The 27,318-nt window shown below is 42.4% G+C and overlaps 1 protein-coding gene across 1 annotated transcript; it reads left to right on the forward strand.

Annotated features, from left to right (window-relative positions):
* The first annotated feature begins 748 nt into the window (after positions 1-748).
* On the forward strand, positions 749-26,722 carry kncn (kinocilin). The gene is made up of 5 exons (XM_036556658.1): positions 749-896; positions 12,401-12,469; positions 14,570-14,632; positions 20,225-20,321; positions 26,653-26,722. The coding sequence occupies exons 1-5, from the start codon at positions 749-751 to the stop codon at positions 26,720-26,722; spliced, it is 447 nt and encodes a 148-aa protein (XP_036412551.1).
* Positions 26,723-27,318: the final 596 nt, after the last annotated feature.

Consider the following 27,318-nt stretch of genomic DNA (forward strand, 5'->3'; position numbering starts at 1 on the left):
GTTCCCAGGATTCTACGTTCCCAGGGCCCTATGTTCCCATGGTTCTATGTTCCCAAGGCCCTATGTTCCCAGGGTTTTATGTTCTCAGGGTTTTATGTTCCTAGGGCCCTATGTTCCCAGGATTCTATGTTCCCAGGGCCCTATGTGCCCAGGGTTCTATGTCCCCAGGGCAGTATGTTCCCAGGGTTCTTTGCCCCCAGGGCCTTATGCTCCCAGGCCCTATGATCCCAGGGTTCTATGTTCCCAGGGTTCTATGTCCCTTAAAGTATCACTTGAAGATATAAAGGACTGAACATAAGACCCGGGGAACACAGGCACGCTCCCAGTCAGAGATTTGTGAACCATGATAAGAATTTTTTTACTTACATTGAGTTTGAACAGTTGAACTGAATGTACTTTGACCTCAGTGCACCAGACCCTCTGTTGTATCTGATCCGTACCCATTTATTGTAGGTCTATTGGAACGAGCCTCGCCTGCTCACTAAAACTGATTAGACGGCATCAATCAAGCCTGAACGAGCCTGAAGGCATGAATCTGACACAGGTAACCAGAGCTGAGTCTTTAAAGATGGATGAGAAGGCTCGAGGAGAAAGTAGAACAGCACCAAGTGCACCAGTAGTGAGAGTTAATGTCAGCCTGCTGGCTCAAGCGGTCCGTCCGTGTTTCTGCTGTCTCCGTGGGGTGTGTTTCGAGTGTGTTAGCGCGCTAGCGTGTGTGTGTGGACAGGTGGAGCGCTCCACCTGCTGAATGAACGCTATCAGTATTGGGGAGTACCATGGGCTACGGGTGGGCTCGGCCCTGCTTAGCATTGTAGCAGGCTGTATTATCATCGGAGTGTCCAAGGACTGCGACGCTGATGCTGTAGGGGGCATCTTCCTAGGCGCAGGAGGACTGGGTGAGTATCTATCTAGAAGTAGCTTGGTGAAAAATGTAATTCACACACTTCCAGGACATGTTTGGTGTTGCTTCTTTAGTTGTGTACTTAAAGCTACACTATTGCAAGTTTTGGGGTTTCGGAGACCTCTCTGGTGGAAATGTGGAATTGCACACAATGTGCAGAAGAACACGTAGCGTGGGTTGTGCGGATGAATCTGAGAGAATTCAAAAGGCTACGTTCACACAGCAGGTAGAAGTGGCCCAAATCTGATTTTCTTACCAAATCCAATATTTTTGTTTGGCTGTTCACGTTATTATTTAAACGTGATCTGTATGTGACATCAGTCTGAACAGATCAGCTCCTAAACTGACCCACATGCGCAAAAGAACAGAGCTTCACAGCTCATCCAGAGGTAAACAATCATGCCTGCCAACGAACGCCAGTCGATCAGCTTCATCTTCACCAGCATCACAGGAGTCATCATGAAGCTTCACTGACTGACAGCTGGGCTCATCACCCAGAATGTGTTGGAGCCGTAAAAAGGGCGCGGTCACTTCTTTGGTTCGCGTCCTCGGATTCTTTAAACTGCTTTCAGACTTTTAACTGTTCTTTGATGCTGCAGCCTCGTTCTCCTGCGGCCGCGATCGGACAGTTCTTTCGAAATCTCTTCGAACTCGGAGGGTTTTAATGAGTCTCTTCTAATTTTGGTACAGAAACATCAGCCTAAATGTTTTTGAGTCTCAGCAGCTCGAAATTATGATGAATGTGGAGCTGGATTGACGTAAAAGTTGCATGAATTCTGATCTGGCTGAGTCGCATTGCTGCATATCGGATACGAATCGGATTTCAGTACCACATATGAAAGCGTCTCAAAGCGGAACTGAAAATGTCAGATTGAGTGTGTTTATCTGTTCACACTGACACACAGACACACATCTGTCTGGAAAAGATCAGATTTGGGCCACTTTTACCTGCTGTGTGTGAATAAAGCCAAAGAGAACTCAGTCTAAACTTGGTGAAGGAGCGTCTTCTGAGGATGTGAGTGAATTATCTACTATTGTCATCACATCTTCATCAGTATGATGTTGATTTTGAGGTCATTTGTGACCTAAATATTGAGCTGGACCTTCTTTCTGAGCTTACGTTTGTGACGTTAATATGTAAAGACCTAAGATGTGGTGTGAAAAACACCAGCCCGGTCCACTTATGATCAGGTCACCCAGGAGGCATGGTAAAGCCAGCTGTAAATAGGGCCTTAGTGGTGTATGTCGAATCAAACATCTACCAATCATAATTGCAGTCTTTTCTGGCTGTTTGGCTGCTCCTGATTGGTCAAATCCATCTACAGTCCATGTTTTTGTTTCTACTGGATTGAATTTCCCATTTAAAGCTTGTTAAGGCAGCTTCATTAATAATATAGTTAATAATTATAAAAATTGCAGCTCTTGAGGGTTAAACAATTACACTCTTTTAAATCGTGATTTCGATATAAAACGGATGAATTGTTCAGCTTTAGGTATAAGCTAAGTATAACAAAGAGATTGGTGTCACATACAAAACTTATGTAACCTGCAGTGAGTTGAATCAGTCATTCATTCGCCTAATGGCGCGTTCTATCATGTGGCGCTTTGTGTTAATTAAGAACGTCCTGTGCTGCTCTGAATATTTATAGGAGCAAACTATGAGGTATTAAAAGTGAAACCTTATCATTTATTTATGGTAATTATTGTACTTTACCCTGTTCCAAGATTCAGAAATGCTACTCCCGAGTAAGAGCTGATACGGCGCCGTGTGTAATTCCACAGCGCACAGCTGTTTTGCATATCATACATATTTAATGCAGGTCTTAATTTCAGCTCTCCATCAGCGCACATTCATATTGTATTGTTTTCCATTTTTTCCCCTTTTTTGCCCCAACATGAACACCCTACAGGCAAACATTAGCATAGGAGCATCCTGCAAATAAACAGTGACAAATGGTGATGGTGTCTCAGATGAACCTGATCTCTTTTTCGACGGCGTTAAGTAGAAACACTGCAGCTGCTTTTCATCCCAGTCTGTCAGAAGAAGCTCATTGATCATCTGATCCAGGCTTGTAATCTAAACTGCTCGCTCACTCTGCTGTGTTTTGATCCATCGTACTGGAAGAATGTCAGGATCCATCACATATACATATGTATATATATACACACACAATATATCACCAAAAGTATTCACTCACCCATCCAAATCATTGAATTCAGGTGTTCCAATCACCTCCATGGCCACAGGCGTATAAAACCAAGCACCTAGGCCTGCAGACTGCTTCTACAGACATTAGTGAAAGAATGAGTCGCTCTCAGGAGCTCAGTGAACTCCAGCGTGGTATCGTGATCGGATGCCACCTGTGCAACAAGTCCAGTCGTGAAATTTCCTCACTACTAAATATTCCACAGTCAGCTGTCAGTGGTGTTATAACAAAGTGTAAGCGTTTGGGAATGACAGCAACTCAGCCACGAAGTGGTCGGCCACGTAAAATGACAGAGCGGGGTCAGCAGATGCTGAGGCGCATAGTGCGCAGAGGTCACCAACTTTCTGCAGAGTCAATCGCTACAGCCCTCCAAACTTCATGTGGCCTTCAGATTAGCTCGAGAACAACGTAGAGAGCTTCATGGAATGGGTTTCCATGGCCGAGCAGCTGCATCCAAGCCTTACATCACCACGCGCAATGCAAAGAGTCGAATGCAGTGGTGTAAAGCACCGCCACTGGACTCTAGAGCAGTGGAGACGTGTTCTCTGGAGTGACCAATCACGCTTCTCCGTCTGGCAATCCAATGGATGAGTCTGGGTTTGGTGGTTCCCAGGAGAACGGTATTTGTCTGACTGCATTGTGCCAAGTGTAAAGTTTGGTGGAGGGGGATTATGGTGCGGGGCTGTTTTTCAGGAGTTGGGCTCGGCCCCTTAGTTCCAGTGAAAGGAGCTCTTAATGCTTCAGCAGACCAAGAGATTTTGGACAATTTCATGCTCCCAACTTTGTGGGAACAGTTTGGGGACGGCCCCTTCCTGTTCCAACATGACTGTGCACCAGTGCACAAAGCAAGGTCCATAAAGACATGGATGAGCGAGTTTGGTGTGGAAGAACTTGACTGGCCTGCACAGAGTCCTGACCTCAACCCGATAGAACACCTTTGGGATGAATTAGAGTGGAGACTGCCAGCCAGGCCTTCTCATCCAACATCAGTGTCTGACCTCACAAATGCAATTCTGGAAGAATGGTCAAAAATTCCCATAAACACACAGTAAAATAAACCTTGTGGAAAGCCTTCCCAGAAGAGTTGAAACTGTTATAGCTGCAAAGGGTGGGCCGACATTATATTAAACCCTATGGATTAAGAATGGGATGTCACTCAATTTCATATGCGTATAAAGGCAGACGAGCAAATATTTTTGGCAATATAGTGTATACATATGGCCACATCTCCCGCAAGTCCACAGCCAAACAAACCAGTAGCGGGATGCTACAAAATATTCGGGGTGTGATGGTACACAGAAGACGCGGTTCGGTTCACACCACGGTTTGGACAGCTTGGTTTGGTATGAGTTCATTTTCACCATAAAGCATAATTGATGCTTTATTAATGATGGCTGATTGTCTCTGTTTCCATAACTGGGGTGGCCATGCTTGATTCTTGGCCACACCTTGAAGGAGCTGACATTCAGTAAATGCTGTGTTTAAAGAAAAACACAATCACTAAATCAGCAAAAACTTTTTTTTTACCAAAGAAATTTGATCCATAACTTTCTAAAACTTCCAACCAGATTAGCTGAAAACTTCAGTTACACTAGTTATTATGCTAGCTAGCATACTTGCTATCCAAACTTCATGCTAGCCAACACTTTCAGTTTCATCTTTCCTTTAAACATTTTCTGCATGAAGCTCTTTGTTGTGTCCATCAGGCTGAAGCTTAGATATACATACCTAGATGCCGCGTTGTCTGTTGTTCTCTATGTGAGGCGATACGTCTGTGAGTCCGCCATGTTGGAGAGGTCGAGATCCGCTTGTTAACAAATTCACTTGTATTGAGAGACGATGAGTCTCAGGATTAAATCAGCCTCAACTTCCTTATTACTCAACCGATTTTCACCTAATTTGTTTAGTTCTAATCCTCAGACACAGATTAATCTGGGCTGCACGGATCTGCTCTCGGTAGCTTTTATTACTTTAATAACTGATCGAGCTAATTAGCCGTCCAGACCAGCAGGAAAGTATTCAGTCTGCACCTGACGTTAAAAACCGAGTTTAGTGCAAGAAACATAATCAGACACATCAGCAAATCCATCAATGTGTGAATCACTTCTGATCTTAATACACATAAACACCCCAAAACACAGTAAGAAGGATGAAGCTGAAGGCTTCCTATTCACCAGCTTCTTGTTTCACTTTCTGGTGCCTTAAGCTGAACCATTTAAGGTGGAACGGGAAAATTCGAACAAGATGCTGGCAAATAAGAAACCAACTTCAGCTTCATGTAAAAATGTGCTAACGTTAATCTATTATGAATATCTACACAGAGTTAGGAATGCTATAACTTACCGAGCTACAAAGCTTTAACCATCATTGAAAAGAGGAAAAACAATCACATCAACAGGTTCTCTGTGCCGCACCAACCACACGGCCATATCTACCCATAAACATCACACACACATGAGTGTGGATCGCTGCGTTCCCTCTGTTATATAATCCTATATATAATCCTAAATAGTGTAATTTTGGACAGTATCTTTCTTAAACTGCCGCTCTGTAATGGTACTGAATGCAGTCCAGCAGCGATGTTGACCGCCCTAAAATGGCGGCACCATTGACGTGCCTAGGTATGTATATCTATGGGCTGAAGGTTCAGAATTTGAAACCGGACACTGGAACTACGAGGCTAATTTAGCTAACAAGTAAAGGAAGGTTATGCTCCACTAATTAGCATGGTGCCACCTGCAGCCTAAATCACACACAACTCAAACCGAGTCTTTAAAGGGGAATTCCACTGACTTTTCCAAATTTCTGCATAATTAAATGGCTAAGATGTAAACAGAGTCGTTCATAGTGGTTTGATAGTTTCTAGAGAAACGTACCGAGTCAGAACTGTTCACAGTGGTGGTGATAGGAACCAGATGTCCACCTCTAAAAGCTCCCTCACATGAAATAGTTATGAATACACTGCCTGATGACTGAGACACTGTTTTATGATTGTTTTGAGAAGGTTTTGGCCTTAAACTCCATTCATGGTGGAGGGATACATAATTTGCAGGGTGCTGTGAGGCAAAATAGTCCCCAAAGAAAACTTATTTTTTCAGATTATATTATCATCAACATTCCATATAAACTCAGAAGACTCGTGTGGGTTCACTGTTGGTTCTGGATAGTAAATAAAATGTCTATATCTGTGTTGTAGTCATGGCGACCCCTGGTTATTATCACCACCACTGTAAAGACATCTGAACCATTTCACACCAAACCACACTGAAAGACTCTATTTACATCTCAACCACTGAATTATGGAGGATTTTGAAAAAATGGTGGAATTCCCCTTCATGTCATCTCTATACTTAGTTAGTAAAGGGAGTGGCCAGTAGCCTAAGAGAGGTGTGCTAGAAGGTTGTTGGTTCAAAGCTCAGGATTGACTAAATACTCCTGATTGTGCCCTAAGGCACCCGATCCTCCCACTGCCCCAGGTGGCGCCGCCCTGCTGGTGATGCCAGGGAATGCATCTTGTTCATTAGCACATCTTTTTTAGTTTTAACCTATTATTATGAATTAAATCGTCTTCATGGCCTCAACCACATAAAATACCTCCTTAAGCCAAATACGAGAGAAACCTCAGAATCAAGGGACTATTAAACGTATTCTGTTCAATGACTAATCACCACTTTACAGCTGTTCAGTCCTCCTGCCTTACATTCTGCTCCTTCACCATCAAGTTTCTGAAATGTTTCTTAGCTTTGAACCATTAAAAAGTAGGGAATTAAAAGAGGTTCAGTCTATGGCAGTGTCCCATAGAACACATTTTGGCACCTTTACATAAAAATTTAATGTGCAAATCCTCTCACGCTGAGTCGATACATAATTTGGGCCAAAAAGAAAAAAAAAGCTTTCATAACAACATCTCCCCAACAACCCCAGTACCCCCAAACAGCCTTCAGCAGCTCAAACAATCCTGAGATCCAACAGAAGCACGCTTGGGTTTTCTTCGCAAGGTTAAGAGAAAGAGAGAAAAAAATAGGAAGAAAAAAGAGTAAGAGATGTGAGAGAGAGGGAGAGAGAGAACGAGAAGAGAGAAACAGAGGGATAGAAAAAGTGAGAGGGAAGAAAAGAAAGGGAGAAACAGACAGAGACAGAGATAAAATGAGAAAGGGAGAAGACAGAGAGAGAGAGTGAGAGAGATGAAGAACAGCAGAGAGAGAGAGAAAGAGTAGAGAGAGAAAGGGAGAGAGAAAGAAAGAGAAATAGAGATAAAAGAAGAAAGGGAGAAAGAAGAGACAGAAAGAAATGTAGTGAGAAAGGGAGAGAGATAAAGGAAAACGAGGGGGAGAAAGACAGAAAGGGAGAAAGGAGAAAAAAGGGAGAGAAGAGGTAGATTGAGAAAAGAGTGAAAGAGAAAGAGGAGAGTGAGAAACAAAGACAGGAAGAAAGAAAAAGAAAAGAGAAAAGAGACGATGAAGTGAGAAAGGGAGAGAGAAAGAGAGAAAACAGTGAGAAATGGAGAGAGAAATGAAGAGAGAAAGAAGAAAGAGAAACAGAGAGAGAAACAGTGAGATGGAGAGAGAGAAAGAAACATAGAGAAATCAAGAGAGATAAAGTGAGAAGGAAAGAGAAAGAGAGGAAACAGTGAGAAAGGACAGAGAAATGAAGAGAGACAGGAGAGAGAGAAACAGAGAGAGAAAGAGTGAGATGGAGAGAGAGAAAGAGAGAAACCCAGAGAGAGATCACGAGAGATAAAGTGAGAAAGGGAAAGAGAAATGAAGAGAGACAGAAGAGAGAGAAACAGACAGAAAGAGAAAGAGCAAAAGGGAGAGAGAGAAAGAGAAACAGAGAGAGATGAAACGAGATGAAGTGAGAAATGGAGAGAGAAAGAGAGGAAACAGAGGGAGAAATATATAGAGAGAGAGAATCAGTAGAGCCGATGTTCAGTGCTGCGGTTTGGCTGCCAGTTTAAAGCACATTTGGGAGCTCAGTCTCATATTTGTTTTGTGTCAAAACGTCTGCGGCAAACAAGCCACTCATTAAAAACCCAAACTGGATTAGCAGCTGGAGGAGGATGTAATATGCACGAGCAGCGCGTCTCTTCAGCTCCTGTTCAGGAGCCGTTGAGGGACCGAAACTCAATATACGGCTGCCCTCAATGAGATTAGCACTAAGCATTTCCCTAAAGCCTCAGCTGCTCTGTTACCTGCGCGTAAATATTTTATGTATTTGTTTAAGCCACTTCCCCGACTATTTTCACATGAAAACAAAACTTCTGCTCAAGCATTTAGTGAGAAAAGGAATCTACCTTTTCCACAGTTCCACATTTAGCTCCTAATTAAACCCTTTTATGGGTTTAATTTCCTTTTGTCGTGTCGGTTCAGCACCTGGAAGGCTTTACTGTTGCTCATGTCTCTCAGTTTGGAGCTTTAGACGAAGCTGAAGGTGGCTTCTTATTACTTCCACTACAGTCATTATTTCATTGCAGTGATAATACTTTTACAGGAGGATGTTATTAATACAGTGGCCAACAAGCCCCGACGCACTGCAATATAAAAAGCTGCAAGCACAGAAAATGCTTTACTCAAAATGACAACAAAAGTGTTTACAAACGCTCTGCAAAATAATAAAACACGCTGTAAATTCGTAGATGCTCGGCAAACACGGAAAATACTTTCATAAAAATGACAACAAGCACGCTACAAATACAGAAACACATACAGCTTCAGAAACACTGAGAAGTCGTTTACAACACAAGGGAAATGTTTCCAGTGACTTCTGTGCAGCTTAGACATTCGCTGGTAAAAGTAGTTCACCTTTTCTAGATCGCTGCACCGATACCAGCACACATCCACTGAAGCATTTACTTCTGTTTTTTTACACCATTTTTATGCATCAAATCGTCCAGCAATACGTTGATAAAGTACATTATTAGAAAGCTTGAAATCTCAGGATTCGATTCCCACAAACCATTTCGTGACCTGTTATTCACAGCAGTTACGATCGTCTTGCAACATCAGCACCGAATGAGCAAACGCTGGCAGATCTGTGTGTCCTCACCTTCAGAGCCTCTCCGCCTCCACAGAGACACCATAATCCACAACATGAGGTCTGATAACACGGCAAGAGTCAGAGATCAGTTTAGAGATCTATGAGTCAGGAGGAAATAAACTCCTCCATTCTAGACTCTGTGTCCCTTATTCATACATACATCCATCCATCCATCATCTAAACCGCTTATCCTTCTGGGTCACGGTGGGGTGCTGGAGCCTATCCCAGCTGTCATCGGGCGGAAGACAGGATACACCCCAGACAGGTCGCCAGTCCATCGCAGGGCAGACAGACTAACACTCACAATCACACACACATTCACACCTAGGGGCAATTTTAGCATGTCCAATTAGCTTAACCGCATGTCTTTGGACTGTGGGAGGAAACCGGAGTACCCGGAGGAAGCCCACACAGACACGGGGAGAACAGGCAAACTCCACACAGAAATGACCCTGATCACCCAGCCGGGAATCGAACCCAGGCCATTCATACAGCTATTCTAAAAAACTTGAGAGTGTTACCTTTTAAATGAAACCAAGATCATGACTATAGTCCAAAGTACAGGTTGTCCCAAAAGAATTTACATCATTTCGTAGTCTAATAACAGCCAATTCTCCCTTAAATGATCTCAAATTTTAACAAAATGTGTAAAAACTAACCAAGTTTAATTTTGAATGTTTTTTCAGGTTGAAGAATGGCGTTCAGTAGAAATGAAAAGGCGTTTTGTGTGTTAGAATATGCTCAAACACAGTCAAACAAGAGTGTGCAGTGTGCATTTTTGAGAAAATTCAATAAAAATGCACCAACTGGAGCTGCGCTGGAGACTGTTATGCAAGACATGCTACGGCATGTTTGGCAGGAGCTGGACTACCGACTTGACGTGTGTCGTGTCACAGGAGGTGCGCATATTGAACATTTGTGAAGCTGTGTAATCGGTTATAAAATCTACGTCCCTCTGAATTTCTTGTTCGAATTTTGATAAATAAATCTTGTATTGTTCAACGTGAAGCCTATTTATTTTCGTTTGCCAGGACATGTAGTTACTCAGATATTCACATCTCAAATGATGTCAATTTTTTGGGACACCCTGTATGTGGGAACAGCGCCCACTGGGGCGTCAGTTAACAGGTTAGCTTTTATTTGAGCAGATAACTTGTGTCATTGTATCGTGATGAAAACTTATTTCTTGTAAAGTGTCTGAAAGGAAGTAAAGGAAGAATAAGGAGGATTTTTTAGTCTTCTGGTGTGTAGGCAACTTTATGCCGCGTGGAACAGGCAGACGTAGGCCATACTGAGGAGAGGTCACCAATATGTCTTGCAATCCTTCAACAGGAACACTCTGAACATCACAGCTCCTGAAAAGTACAGAACACCCTACGAGGTCTAATAAACAGGCATCCTGCCACAGCAATATGGTAAAGAGATCTGATGTTCTGTCTTTGGCTCCAGAAAAAGGTAGAATAGACTTAACTTACATATGACTAAAACATGATTAGAGGAGCTTCAACCAGGGTTAATATAGTTAAACTTAAACTCTTACTAAAATGAAAACTAACAGTGTAAAATTTGCTCGTTAACTGGAATAGAAATAAAAATGAAGCACAAAACGTGAAAATTGAATCAAAACTATAATGTTCACTGTAAAACTGAATAACGGCACGGTGGCGCAGTGGGTAGCGCTGTCGCCTCACAGCAAGAAAGGCCTGGGTTTCCTCCCACAGTCCAAAAAACATGCAGTCAGGCCCACTGGATGTGCTAAATTGCCCCTAGGTGTGACTGTGTATGTCTGTCTGTTCTGGACTGGTGACCTGTCCAGGGTGTATCCTGCCTTCCGCCCGATGACAGCTGGGATAGGCTCCAGCACCCCGGTTTAGATGATGGATGGAATTACAGAGAAAAACATTTTTGTTTTTTTTTTAGTGCACAAATGAGAGTTTAGAAGTGGATCTCTTGTAGGTTTAGCTCATTTTAAGGAAAGCTGGAGTTGAGCTGAGCTCAGTGTACCGTTTAATTTTGTTCTACTCCTCAAACATCTGTAATCACAGCATTCATCATAACACTAAAAATCCTCCATATTCTTCCATCGCTTTCTTTCAGAGACTTCACAAGAAATAAGTTTTCATCACGATACAATGAGATAAGTTATCTGCTCAAATAAAAGCTAACCTGTTAACTGACGCCCCATTTTTGCCTGAAACGGAATATCCAAAGTAAAGGGGGCGCTGTTCCCACATACTTTGGGCTACAGTCATGATCCTGGTCTCATTTAAAAGGTAACACTCTCAAGTTTTTTAGAATAGCTGTATGAATAAGGGACACAGAGCAACAGAGTCTAGAATGGAGGAGTTTATTTCCTCCTGACTCATAGATCTCTAAACTGATCTCTGACTCTTGCCGTGTTATCAGACCTCATGTTGTGGATTATGGTGTCTCTGTGGAGGCGGAGAGGCTTTGAAGGTGAGGACACACAGATCTGCCAGCGTTTGCTCATTCGGTGCTGATGTTGCAAGACGATCGTAACTGCTGTGAATAACAGGTCACGAAATGGTTTGTGGGAATCGAATCCTGAGATTTCAAGCTTTCTAATAATGTACTTTATCAACGTATTGCTGGACGATTTGATGCATAAAAATGGTGTAAAAAAACAGAAGTAAATGCTTCAGTGGATGTGTGCTGGTATCGGTGCAGTGATCTAGAAAAGGTGAACTACTTTTACCAGCGAATGTCTAAGCTGCACAGAAGTCTCTGGAAACATTTCCCTTGTGTTTCTGAAGCTGTATGTGTTTCTGTATTTGTAATTTAATTTTGTTCTACTCCTGAAACATCTGTAATCACAGCATTCATCATAACACTAAAAAACAATAAATAAAAACTATTAGAAACTGTTAACGCACCCTTTCTGACTAACTGAAACTAGACTGAAATAAAATAAATAAATAGATAAAAGCTAAATGAAATTAAAAACTAATGAAAGCTTTAAAAACCCTGGCCTGGATTTACTACTGAAGTTATTGTGATTATTAGGATTAAATATGTGAATCTACATAAAAGTGAAACAGTGTTTGAGTGGGGAGGTCTCCAATCACTTCCTTCACTGTATATGGACTGAGTGCATTGAGGAGTGACCGGTCAAGCCAACAGCCTAAGCCAAAGTTTATCCAGTTACAATACGGACACAAACTACATATGAATGCAAGGTGTAAACCTCTCTAAGTTTCCAGTTTTCAGGGTTTTTTTCTGTCCGTCTGCTCTGTAGGTCTCCTCATCTCCGTCTATCCCTTCATAAGAGCATGGTTCAACTTCCATCACATCCTGCCCAACATAGGTGAGACCATTTTCATTGTTTTGCTATGAAGAGCAGAATTTGTCTATCGTTTACAGCACACGTTGAAGCTTTTTTGGTCCAAATGTGGTTTAAACAGCCGAAAGATTGCAGTACTGATGAGTGCTGACATTGCAGCAAGGTGATAAAGTGGGCGTGGCCTTTGGCTTTATTCCAAAAGTAGCACTAATTTTGGCAAAAGGGAGATTTTTTCCCCTTAATAAACTTGATTATGCTTTAATATGGTGCATTACTGCAAATCAACGAAGGAAATCCCTGTTGTGTCAACCAATCATGACTGCTAGCCCAGCCACTGATCAACAAGCTAACAAATAGCAAGCTAGCTTTGGTGCAGCTTTTGCCTCAGTTGTCAAACAGAATCATGAAGGAAACGGTGATTCTACCGTTATTCAGAATGAAATGGACAATAAAGAGAGTTTTTACTCTTCAGCCAGACAAATGGAGGCAAACCTAGGAAAGGTCTATGTAGCTGTGGTAGCGACCTTGCTAACTTTAGCCATTCTCTCCACTGTAAAGCCAATTTGAAGACTGTTAATGCAGTCTTAGGTCAGTAATAAGACGGTTGATAAGATCTCACTCTATAGACACCACATCACTTCTACAGGAGGAGAGTGGGCACATTTACAACAGATACACTGTTAGGAATAAAGGTTCTGTTCAGGTAGATTTTTAGTTCATCGAGGTACAAACAATGTAAATGTTCCCTCAAAGGTACAACAGTGGTTTTAAGGTCTGATTGTGAACCTTAAATAAGTTTTTCCAGGTGAAAAGTTCGTATTTGTACCTTTTCATAACCGAATGTTTTAAAACAGAACGGTAAAATAAAAGCCTGGAGACGAGACGGGGTGTGTGGAGTCAGTACAGCTTAGAACATATCATTTCAGTGGATTATGGTTCAGTTATGTTCCCTGACTGAAGGTACTGAGATGTATCCCTGAGGGAACCACCCCAGTGACAAGGGGGGCACTGCCCCAGTGACAGTTCATTACCTTTATTTCTAAGAGTGTATAGCAATGGTTACATTTTCCATTTTGGCTCAGAGTGTCCCTTTAAGAACCAATTCATGGGAAAAGGCCATTATGCTCAGAGATGTTGAAGGTAAAAGAGGAAGAGGACGACCAGCTACCAGATGGATAGATATAACCAGAGGAATCATGAACCAGCCGAGAAACCTGAAGGCCCAAACAGAAGATAGGATATTCAAGAGGAAAACGTCTTGACAGTGCTTAATACTATCAATAATAACAATAATAATAATAATAATAATAATAATAATGGAAAATATAAATAGTTATACAACAGTTAGTTCTGGCCACGCAAGCTGATTGGTTGAGAAGCGTTCTAACCGTGCTGTTATTTCGCCATATTTCGCTCAGCTCCGCTGAGATGCCGTTGCTAAGCAACGACTTTGACAGCTGTAGGAGCCATTTGAACATTTTTACTTCTTACTTTGCCACAAACAGAAAATGGACACTTTTAAGATCACGTTTGACTGAGCAGCTTTTCAGTCGGCAGCTGTGACAGAAGATCAGCTAAACAACCTGGAATCAGCCAGAAATGAACCCAACACCATTCGCCAAACTAAATGGGCTGTAAGATGCTTTACAGACTGGCTGGAACAAAACAACATTAATACTGATCTGGCAAAAATGGACAAAACTGAGCTAAACCTGATATTGTGGCAGTTTTATGGCTCAGTCTGATTTGGTCAGATTCTGAAGATCAGACTACACGTTTGGCGAATGGTATTGGGTTCATTTCTGGCTGATTCCAGGTTGTTTAGCTGCGAACTGGGAACATTAAAACATTAAACGCCGCGTTCACGGCCCAGTTTATTTATTTCTTACTTTATTTATTTAACTGTTGTATAAAAGCAATAGAACACTCAAGGTTGTGTGTTATCGTGAATAACATCACAGCTGTGATGATCTAGAGGTGATGATCAAGAGTGGGTTCTATTGTGTCCTATTGCTTAATTAGAACATATCCTTGAACGTATGAGACGTTTGCACGAGCATCTTCTGTTTTGGTTTGTGATGTTGTATAATGTAATCGATGGTAATGGTGTTTCATTTCTCTCAGGAAACTTCCGGGTGCACCCGCTGGCGGCCCCCGAGCAGCCCCCCGACACGCTCAAAAGAGAAGGTGAGGGACTTTCTTTCATGACGTCCATTCACACTTATTCACAGCATCACTCTCTCGCTCCATCCTCTCAGCTGCTGGTGTATGATATGATTTTTGTTCATTAAAACACACAAAAGTTACTTAACTGAGGAGAATTCCTCTTACTCTGAAGCACTTCCTGGTCTGATATGTGCCGTCAGGATTTTTATTCTTCCTGACATGTTAAAAAAATGACACTCTTACATTTCAGGCACCAGCCATAGCCTTTTGCTCAAAATTCGTTAGCACTCACACATATCACCCTGGAAACTCACTGCTTTTGACACCACCTTTGTGAGCAGATGCATTTTGAAGCTTATTAAAATCTGAATCTGGACTTTCTTTCTAGGCTGCAAGTAATATTTGATCAAATTAAATAAAATACTCAAAAAGCAAGTCTCCCTTCTGTTTTTGCTTTGTCTTAGGGACACTAAAAGCCCTTGACTAGAGGACCTCAGTGTCCTAGCATTTGAATATGGCGCTAATAGCTCAGAGCTATATTCAGGCCCTTCACCATCCACTGCCTCATATGTTAAAACCAAAATTTTAAAGTGTACCCTAAATGTAGCAGCCAACCAATACAGAGATGCCAATATGGATGTAATATGCTCCCTTCTTTTAGTCCTAGTGAGCACCTGAGCTGCTGCATTTTGCAAGTTGCAGTCGTGTCACAGCTCCTTGACTAAGACATAAGACATAGAATACCTTGATATTATATGGGTCGGAATAATGTTGCCATCTGAAATGAGTCTGTTGCGGATCTGTTCCAGATATGGCCCACATCTTGTGGTCAGCCTCTGGCCTAGGTTAGGTGTGTGGCTCACTTTTGGCTGACTTGTGGCCCTGATCTGGTACGTATGTGGCCCACATCTAGCAGTCTGGAGCGGTCCGCTCAAGTTGCGTCACTCCATGTGGCAAATTGAGGGGAAGGATGTGGGCCAGACCTGGTCCAGAATAATTTTGCCATCTGAAATGAGTCTGGTGTGGATCTGTTCCAAATACATCCTACATCTTTTGGTCAGCTTCTGGTCCAGATTAGGCCCAGTTGTGTGGTTCACTTTCGGCTGGCTTGTGGCCCTGATCTGGTACGTATGTGGCCCACATCTAGCAGTTGGGAGCGGTCTGCCCAAGTGCCATCAATCCATGTGGCAAGTGGGCCAGATGAAAATGGGGGGTGAGATGTGGGCCAGATCTGGGCCAGAATAACTTTGCCATCTGAAATGAGTCTGGTGTGGATCTGTTCCAGATATGGCCTACATCTTTTGGTCAGCTTCTGGTCCAGATTTGGCCCAGTTGTGTGGTTCACTCTTGGCTGACTTGTGGCCCTAATCTGGTACTTATGTGGCCCACATCTAGCAGGCAGGAGCGGTCTGCTCAAGTTCTGTCACTCCATGTGGCAAGTGGGCCGGATGAAAATTAGGGGTGGGATGTGGGCCAGAACTGGGCCACAATAACTTTGCCATCTGAAATGAGTCTGGTGCAGATCTGTTCCAGATATGGCCTTACCTAATGGTCAGCTTCTGGCCCAGATTAGGCCCAGTTGTGTGGTTCACTTTTGGCTGACTTGTGGCCCTGTTCTGGTATGTATGTGGCCCGAATCTAGCAGTCGAAAGCGGTCCGCTCAAGTTCCGTCACTCCTGAATAATTTTCTCTGTATCCTGAAAGGAAAGCGTTTGTCTGATTTTAGCTAGATTTCTCAGTTGAAAGTAACAAGACTGTACCAGCTTTGTTACATGCTTTGAGAAATGTAGTTCTGAATTAAAAATGATGCCCACATTTCTAGGATATTATATTTATCCTTGCAGCCAGTGAACCAAGCTCCTTCTTTAAGTTGCTGAGGACATTTTGAGGGCCCAGAACCAGAACTTCTGTTTTTCCCTTGTTTAACTTAGGAAAATTACAGACCATCCAATCCTTAATAACTTGAATACATTCAGTAAAATGCTCAGATTTTGTGTCCATAAATGTTTAATAAACTGTTGAAAATATTTGTTGTTTTACTTAGCACAGTCATGTGTGGTGCAACTTTTTAATTATCGAGTAAATTCGTCCCAAAACCAGGAGGTTATGAGTTCGAAGCCCAGCAAAGTCACAGCTGTCCATATGCGGAAACTCAAGAGGAGAACAGGCCTAGTAGGACTGGAAGATGTTAAGACTCCCAGCTAGAGCAGGAAACTCACAAAAACATGGGAGAACTTTTGATTAAACTAAGAAGTTTAAGTTGGGTAAACTCTGGTGTCCTCAAGCTGAGTGAACTTCAGTTACCTTATCATTTTAAGTTGAGCTGACTTCTCATTTTTTACAGTGCAGCGAGTTGAGTCAAACATTTTTCTCCTGTTAGTCAGACTCTGTTCATAACTGTTTGTATTATTCATACAAGGTGATTAATGTGGGTTTTAATTGCTGTTTCAGTCCAAATGCTTTTCCTGCCACTCTGGATTGCGAGCTGGCTGCTGTCCATCGGACCCTTATGCCCTCTTAGGACGTCCTATTCTAAAACCATGGAGTTAATATGGAGTTGCCACCACTTTGCAGCTATACCTCTACTCTTCTGGAATGCTGATCCACAAGATTTTGGAGTGTGTCCATGGGAATTCGTGCCCATCGGTCAAAAAAGCATTTGTGAGGTCAGACACTGATGTTGGACGAGAGGGCCTGGCTCAGAATCTCCGTTCTAATTCATCCCAAAGGTGTTCAGTGGGGTTGAGGTCAGGGCTCTGTGCAGGCCACTGGAGTTCCTCCACTCCAAACTCACCCAGCCATGTCTTTATGGAGCTGCTTTGTGCACTGGGGCTCAGTCATGCTACTCATTCATCCAAACCCTGAAATGGGCCTCAGCCCATTATCCCTCCTCCACCAAACGTTACTGTTGGCGCTGTGCATTGCGGTAGGTGTCCCCAGACTTTTGATGGGCAGCATACATAAATCAACATTTGCAAATTAGTCACTTCAGGATCTCTCTTTCATGTGAAGCTCTTTTTATTTCGTCCAACCACTTTAATTCCCAGAGTGCTCCTGAAGTGGAGGTGTAAAGGCTTGATGCCTCTCGAGTGTCTGCGTGCCCGGTGAAGTGTCAGTGCGACTGGGCAGTGTGACTGGTCAAGTGAGTATGTGGGCCAGGGGAGCTAATGAGAGAGCATTTCCATTTAATTAGCCAGATCACTCCACCGCTGTGGAAACCGCCACGAAAAGCTGTAATCCAGGCCGTCTCTCACTCGTGCCGCGGTGTCTCTTCTCATGTCTGTGTGCTAGCCTACATGCGGTTAGTATCATTGCCTTCCATTTCAGTACATACAGCCTAATAACGACCCTGAGTCTCTGAGAGTGAACATCTCTGTAACTCACTGTAAGGTCCTTCTGATCCCCTCAGACTAACAGCGCTTCTCATTTTAGAGGAATCTAGAGTTTGTTTATTGTTGTTGTTGATTTCTCCTGAAGTCTTCTTAGGAGCAATAAATAAATAAGCAAGAGATTAGAGTCACAACAGCTGTGTTGAAGACATTTAGGTGATGTCAGCAGCATTTGTAGATGATTTTAACTGTATTTGGGACATTTAAGATGATTTTAGAAGCATTTGAGACATTTCCGCTGATTTCAACTGCATTTCAAGACATTTGAGATGATTTGAGATTTCTAATGCGTTTGAGGTGATTTTTGCTGAGTTTCAAGACATTTAAGAAGATTTTAGCAGTATTTGAGATATTTAAGGTGATTTCAGCTGCATTTGAGGTGATTTCAGCAACAGCTGACACATCTGAGCAATGTCTGAGCTCATTATAAGAAATACGTGAAGATTTATTCCCTGGTTTATGTTCCAAAGTCACTTTACAAAAAAGCAAAACATTTTCTTCGGTAACATGAATAAAATCTCATCACTCTGTCTCATCTGATAATAAAATAATAATAAAATAATAATAAAATAATAATAAAATAAATCTCTATTTTTGATCAGTATGAGATTTACCTACCTATAGTTGCAATGCTTGCATAACACAACAGTGTTCAATGCACCACCGTTTCCATTTAAATAAACGCTTTGCCCAGTACAACCAAAAACCCTCCCAGTATAACCAAAACGCTTCCTGTACAACCAAAACTCCTCCCTGTACGACCAAAACTCCTCCCAGTACAACCAAAAACCCTCCCTGAACAACCAAAACTCCTCCCAGTACAACCAAAACCCTCCCTGTACATCCAAAACTCCTCCCAGTACAACCAAAACTCCTCCCAGTACAACCAAATCTCCTCCCAGCACAACTGAAACTCCTCCCAGTACAACTAAAGCTCCTCTCAGTACAACTGAAACACCTCCCAGTACAACCAAAGCTCCTCTCAGTACAACTGAAACACCTCCCAGTACAGCCAAAACTCCTCCCAGTACAACCAAGACTGATCCCAGTACAACCAAAACTCCTCCTAGTACAACTGAAACTCCTCCCAGTACAACAAAAACTCCTCCCAGTACAACCAAGACTGATCCCAGTACAACCAAAACTCCTCCTAGTACAACTGAAACTCCTCCCAGTACAACCAAAACCCCTCCCAGTACAACCAAGACTGATCCCAGTACACCCAAAACTCCTCCAAGTACAACTGAAACTCCTGCCAGTACAGCCAAAGCTCCTCCTAGTATAACTGAAAATCTTCCCAGTACAACAAAAACTCCTCCCAGTACAACCAAGACTGATCCCAGTACAACCAAAACTCCTCCCAGTACAACCAAGACTGATCCCAGTACAACCAAAACTCCTCCCAGTACAACCAAGACTCCTCCCAGTACAACCAAAACTCCTACCAGTAAAACCAAAACCCCTCCCAGTACAACTGAAACCCCTCCCAGTACAACCAAAACTCCTCCCCATACAGTACGTCACTAGGTTCGTGATCCGTGTCTGTGAGGAAGATAATCATGGAGGACGCTCCTTTTTGGGGACGAAATTCAATGCTTAATAGCAACATGGACAGACACGACTGTACAAGACACACTGCAGACGAAGAGGCTGAATGGATAAACAGTTGGTAATTGGTTGCTGCGTAACGAGCGGATCTCCATATTTCGTCCCACGCAGCAATCGGATTTCAGTCCGACTAACCAGAGACACATTTGACTACTAAGTGTAAATGCATGTGGCTAAAATCTTATCAGGATACAATCCAGACACTGGACACATGAAGTGACCAGGTGTAAACGGGGTCTAAGAGACGTAGAAGAACTTAATAAATTGCCGTGTTGGATGTGGCCTTCCTGTGGATGAGCGCTCCGGAGAGAAAGGCTCTGCGCGCCTGGGCGTCCTGCAGATAGAAATGACCTTTATTTGTCCAATGAGACGCAGCGCCGCAGTTATTGAGAGCAGAATGCTCTGATTATTGTGACCATGCGAGGTTCGCATGAACGGCTATAAAAAGCGGTGATTGTGCTGTAACCTTTCAGACTGCATGCACACATTATTTGAAGCGCACAGCTGTCGCGCACGGAATCACGGAAAATAGGCCAGAAAGGAAAAAAGAGGGAATGAACAGCTTTGGTACATGTCTCTCTCTCTCTCTCTCTCTCTCTCTCTCTCTCTCTCTCAGGCACTCAGGGTCAGCTGACTGTGGAGCGCTCTAAAAGCCGAATGGGGACGTTTGTGGAAACGGCTGCTGCTACAGCTGAGGGTTCGCAGGAAGACGGGTAAGATCTCCCAGCCTGAGTCTGGAATTCAACTTGTGTCAGCCTTAAAGGATAAACGCAGGAGTTGGGCTGTGAGTGACAAGAAGACAAAGACACAAAAAATTATCCTGGAAGGATATTAAAACAAACACAGAGATACACACTCATTACATTTCTCCCTCTCTCTCTCTCTCTCGCTCTCTCTCTCTCTCTGTGTCTCAGGGGTTGTGTGTGTGTGTGTGTGTGTGTCTGTGCGTGTGCACATATGGACCAGGTTTATGCCACATTGTGGGGACCAAAACTTGTTCATGCACTAACGTTGTGGGGACCTTTCTTCCAGCTTGTGGTCCCCACAATGTAAAGCGTTACATTTTAAGTTTAGGGTAAGGTTAGGATTAGGATTAGGGTTAAGGTTAGGGTTAGTTTTAGTAGTAGTTCTCGTTGAGGTTTGAGTAAGTGTCCAGGAAATTAATGGATGTCTATGTAATGGCCCCACAATTCACAGAAAAAAGATTGTGTGTGTGTGCACATGTGGACTGGGTTTATGCTACATTGTGGGGACCAAAACTTGTTCATGCGCTAACATTGCAGGGACCTTCCTTCCAGCTTGTGGTCCCCACAATGTAAATCATTACATTTTTCATGCAAGTGTAGGGTAAGGTTAGGATTAGGATTAGGGTTAGGATTAGGGTTAGCAGTTAGTGTTAGGCTAGTAGTAGGTATGGTTAAGGTTTGGGTAAGTCTCCAGGAAATGAATGGAAGTCTATGTAATGGCCCCACAGTTCACAGAAACAAGATTGTGTGTGTGTGTGTGTGTGTGTGTGTGTGCGTGTGTGTGTGTGTGTGTGTGCGTGTGTGTGTGCGCGTGTGTAATGTGATTATGTTCCTCCGTGGCTCAGCGGCGGCAGTGGGAGTGATTGGGATTTCAGGCTGCCGTGATGAGCGCGCGTGCCAGCCTCTTATTAAACTCACTTTTTTATTCTCCGCCGGGAGAAAAACAGCATCACAGGTTATTACATCATTTGGCGTAACGTTTCAGAGCTTCACGCTGAGCAGAGAAAATAAACGGGGGTTTTACTCGCTCTGCGCAGACGACTGTGACCTGTTTGATTTCTTTTTAATACTCTTATTTTAATACGCGGAAGACGACCCGCTGAGACTCGAGTCTCTGATCCAGAAAACTAATTCACACGATTCACACTGAATGAGCGAAACATCTACTGTAAAAAATAAACAAATAAATAATACATCAGTGACATCACTGACAGAAAAGCCTGGACTGATTCAGCTCACTGAAAAGTGCCTTAAAGGGCTCATATAGTGGACTTAAAGGGCTCATATAGTGGACTTAAAGGGCTCATATAGGGGACTTAAAGGGCTCATATAGGGGACTTAAAGGGCCCCATATAGTCAACTTAAAGTGCCCCATATAATGGACTTAAAGGGCTCATATAGGAGACTTAAAGGGCTCATATGTTGGACTTAAAGGGCTCATATTTTGGACTTAAAGGGCTCATATAGTGGACTTAAAGGGCTCATATAGTGGACTTAAAAGGCCCCATATAATGGACTTAAAGGGCTCATATAGGGGACTTAAAGGGCTCATATAGTGGACTTAAAAGGCCCCATATAATGGACTTAAAGGGCTCATATAGTGGACTTAAAGGGCTCATATAGTGGACTTAAAAGGCCCCATATAATGGACTTAAAGGGCTCATATAGGGGACTTAAAGGGCTCATATAGGGGACTTAAAGGGCCCCATATAGTCAACTTAAAGTGCCCCATATAATGGACTTAAAGGGCTCATATAGGGGACTTAAAGGGCTCATATGTTGGACTTAAAGGGCTCATATTTTGGACTTAAAGGGCTCATATAGTGGACTTAAAGGGCTCATATGTTGGACTTAAAGGGCTCATATAGTGGACTTAAAAGGCCCCATATAGTGGACTTAAAGGGCTCATATAGGGGACTTAAAGGGCTCATATGTTGGACTTAAAGGGCTCATATAGGGGACTTAAAGGGCTCATACAGGGGACTTAAAGGGCTCATATGTTGGACTTAAAGGGCTCATATTTTGGACATAAAGGGCTCATATAGTGGACTTAAAGGGCCCCATATGGCGGACTTAAAGGGCCCCATATAATGGGCTTAAAGGGCCCCATATGGTGGACTTAAAGTGCCCCATATAATGGACTTAAAGGGCCCCATATGGTGGACTTAAAGGCCTCATATACTGGATTTAAAAGGGCTCATATAGTGGACTTAAAGGCCCCATATAATGGGCTTAAACTGCCCATTTAGTGGACCTAAAGGGCCCATATAATGGACTAAAAGGGCCCCATACAGTGGACTTAAAGGGCTCATATAATGGACTTAAAGGGCCCCATATAGTGGGTTTAAAGGCCCTATATAGTGGGCTTAAAGTAATAAGTGGCCTTAACGGGCCCCATATAGTAGACTTTCTTTTAAAATTGGATGCAGAGTTGGATGCAGTACGTAAACATTGTTAAAGTTAAACATGTACTGCTCACTCCCCACTTCATACAGCGCTTATGTGAAAACTAAACTGTGAACTGCGAGGGCTGAGATGTGTTTCTTCCACCGTGGTGGAAAAGGAACGTATTCCTGCGGTTTGGCAGTTTTGCAAAAAGTACAGTGAAGATGAAACTAAACCTGTCCGTGGTGTTTGGGTGCCTGATTGGTTAATTTAGCGTTAGCTTGGTGAGCAGGCTACAGACCCAAGCAGTGCAATCATAGCAGCGCAGGCCTGATTCTGACTGACTGCTGACAGAGGAAAAGTCGAGTGAGTGACAGAGAGCCGAAATCGAGCCTGCTCTGTGGTGCTGTCATGCTGGTACTTTGCTTCTCTCACAAAGGCCTCGGAGACTCCCCGCTGTCGCTCCTGGCCCGAGGCTCTACCTCCTCCTGAGGCAGGCGTGCTGCTGCCGGATCTGGCAAGGATGGTTAGTTCTAAGATGTGATCTGAGATTAGACGCATTTCCTTGCGAGATGGATACGTTTTACTCAAAAATGCGACGTTGTCTCTTCCAATTTCACCAGCTGCCCCTTGTCGTCTGGTTCAAAGCCAAAATGTATCCAAATCAGCGACATAAAATTTGGCTTATAAACATCTCGGTCAGTGTTGAACTGGATAATGTCAGCTAGTGTCAACTGTCTGGGCAAAAGCTCATGAGAAAAGGTGAGCTCACTATAAGCACTTGCAATTAAAATGAACTCCAGCTGTTTACATCATGCTTCTGTCTTTTATGTCTGTGTATTGTGTATATTGTGTGTGTGTGTGTGTGTGTGTGTGTGTGTGTGTGTGTGTGGGTATTCAATCCTTATCTGCAGATATCACAAGTACTCAAGTCTAGAAATAATAACAATCAGACACACAAGAGAAACCCGCATATGTTTAAGGAACTGTCCCTCCGCCTCACGCGCGAAGCTGAAGTGACCACGACCATGAAGTGAAACGTTTTATTGGATGAAAGACATTCAATCATGATAACTGAACAATGATTACTGTGTTTATATTTAATATCACACACCAGATGCACTCCTGTAACTTTCACCAGCAAAAAAATCAAACACAAAAAAAATTGCGGTGATGTCGGTAATGAACTCATATATACATATATATATATATATATATATATATATATATATATATATACACACACACACACACATATCGCTGCTGTTGGAAGAAAACCTTGTATCTCCATTTTTGTTGTTATTCAGTTTTTGACATAATTTGAAAATGCCTGTTTTCCTTTACATTGTGTTTAAATTTCTTGATGAATGGACCAAAGGAAACAACCCAAAACGGCTTGGAAAAAAGTCTGGTTCCATTGACTTACATTGTAAGTAAAGTAGGTTTTTTCCTGTTCCTGAAAAGTTACCATCTTGGAGATACAAGGTTTTCTTCCGACAGCATATATATATATATATGTCGATGTCTTCAAACAGGACAAGGAAAACATTCTTAACTCATAATGGAAATAAATGGATAAACATTTTTTTCTAAGTAATTGTGGACCATTTCTGTTGGTCTGTTCATCATGACATTCTGACACATCATAAAGGGCAACTGACTTTTTCAAATTATGTCAAGAAAGAAAAACAATATCACTGCTGTCAGAACAAAACCTTGTATCTCCAAAATGGTAACTTTACAGGAGAAGGAAAAAACCTACTTTACTTTTAATGTAAGTCAATGGAACCAGACATTTTGTCCAAGTCATTTTTGGCCATTTGTTTTGGTTCATTCACCACGAAATTTACACACAATGTAAAGGAAAACAGTCATTTTCAAATTGCATAAAAAATGGAGTATGGATGTATTTTAACAAAAGTTTAAACACCCCCAATTAAATTACATGTGGACGTGAAATGAACTAAATTAAATTCTTTAAAATTAATGAAGATTCTCTACAGAGACACTTGAATATTACATTTTTTTGCTATTTTTATTGCACAGCTTCTATTTATTTGCTGAGTTTAACACAAAATATAAAATGTGCCATAACTTTCGCACATGCCACATTTCATGTTTTATTTTTTATTTTTTTACCTTGTATTTTTTGTTGTGACTTGGCTTGTATACAATAGAAGAATCCTTTTTGGTGCTATACAGAACCCTTTTCAAAAAGGTTCTATACAGAACCATGTACAACACATGCTTAAAGGGTTCTCTGCATGGTGAAATGGTTCATCAGATTGACGGAGAATGTGTCTTTACTGAAAAGCCCTTGAAGAACCATCTTTTTAAGAGTGTACCTAGAACACTGACCAACCGCATGTTCCAAAAGAAAAACCGAACAAAGAAATGAAATTTAAATTGAGAAAATTGTTTTTTTTTTTTCATTGTGGTCGATTATAACAGAAATTAGAACCACAACCAGCCAATCAGAGCAGCTCAAATCCTCGCTGTGGTGTGTGAAGGTCTGAGTGTGGGTTCAGGAGAGTCTAGCGCCGCTCTGATTGGCTCAGGCCGCAGTAGTGCGTAACACAGCTGCAGCTGCTGGGCTCCTTTCAGCCATGAAGATGCTGAGGATGCGGTTGTCATGGTGACAATTACTGCTTTCATTCATACTGTCATTTGTGATGTATGAAGAGCCGACTGAGACATTTCTGCGCGCACACACACACGCACACACACACACACACACACACACACACACACACAGACAATCACACACACACACACACACACAGAGAGACAATCACACACGCACAGACAATCACAAACACACACACATACACACACACAGACAATCACAAACACACACACACACACTCAGACACACACACAATCACAAACACACACACACAGACACTCACACACACACACACACACAGACAATCACACACACACACACAGACAATCACACACACACACACACACACACAGAGACAATCACACACACACAGACAATCACAAACACACACACACACACACAGACAATCACAAACACACACACACACACACAGACACACACACAATCACAAACACACACACACAGACACTCACACACACACACAATCACACACACAAACACAGACAATCACACACACACTCACAGACAATTACAAACACACACACACACACACAATCACACACACATGCACACACACACAGACACTCACACACACACACACTCACAGACACACACACACACACACACACACACACAGACACTCACACACACACACACACAATCACACCTACACACACACTCACACTCACACACACACACAGACACTTTTTCTCCTCCTCTCTCACATCTTTCTTTCTACTCTCTCTCTTTCTCTGTCTTTGTTTCTGTGTGCTTTGTCTCTCCTTCTCTTTTTATCTCTTTTCTATCTCTGTCTTTATCTCTTCCCCTCTATATCTTTCTGTCTTTCTCCATCTCTTTTATCTCTCTTCCTCACTTTTTTCTTTCTTCTTTCTCCTCTCTCTAGCACTGTCTTTCTTTAATTTTCTCTTCTTTCTCTCTCCCTCTTTCTCATTCTCTATCTCTTCTCTGTCTTCCTTTATTTTTCTCCATCTCTTCTCTCCCTCTTCCTCTATCTTTTCTTTTACCTTTCTTTCTCTTTGTGTTCTCTCTCTCTCTCCCACTTTCTCATTCTCCATCTCTTCTGTTTCCCTCTTTCTCTTTCTCCATCTCTTCTCTACCTTTCTCCATCTTTCTCCATTCTCTTCCTCATGCTTTCTCTCTTTTTCTTCACCTTCCTTCCATCCTTTCTTTCTTTTCTCTCTCTCTCTCTCTCTCTCTCTCTCAGTTAAAACTCATATCTGATCATGTTATATTATTTATATAATTTTGTTTTGTTTGTTTTTTTAGACCCTCTTCAGATGTCCCTGACATTTTGGGCAGACGCAAACCCAAACCCTCCGAGCAGGACCTTCCCTAGTTCCTGAAGCTGACCGCAGACACTGTGTAAAGGACTTAGGAGCATCACACAAGACTTTGGATAGTTTAACATTGAATGACAGGGTCCCGTCTGATTCTGAGGTCTGATAAAAGTGGCAGTTCAGAAAAAAATCTAATTTGACCCCACGTTAATGTACCAAATGTAGCCCATCAGCCAAGGCGTCTGTGGCTTTTTCAGTTCCACTCTGCTGAAGCTACGAGGCTAATGTAGATAGATAGATAGACAGATAGATAGCTAGATAGATAGATAGATAGATAGATAGACAGACAGAGAGACAGATAGAGAGACAGACAATTTTAAAATATTACACTATATTTTGTGACTAAACTTCTTCAAAATACCATTTAAAATGTTAAATAAACTTAATAAGTCATAATAAGTAATAAACACTCTAAGACACTTCAGGCAGCCCTGATTTAGACAAAGTCATACTGTTAAAAACTCTTTGTCCATATCACATTTCAGCCATATCTGTGGTTTGTGTGTGTCTGGACTGCAGATGTGCTCCGGAGTTAAAGCAGGTTTAGGGAGCTGCCCACACACACCGGCGGCACAACACAGTGTGTTTAAGTGCT

This window comes from Colossoma macropomum, unplaced genomic scaffold, assembly GCF_904425465.1.
Source record: "Colossoma macropomum unplaced genomic scaffold, Colossoma_macropomum, whole genome shotgun sequence".
Lineage (NCBI taxonomy): Eukaryota > Metazoa > Chordata > Actinopteri > Characiformes > Serrasalmidae > Colossoma > Colossoma macropomum.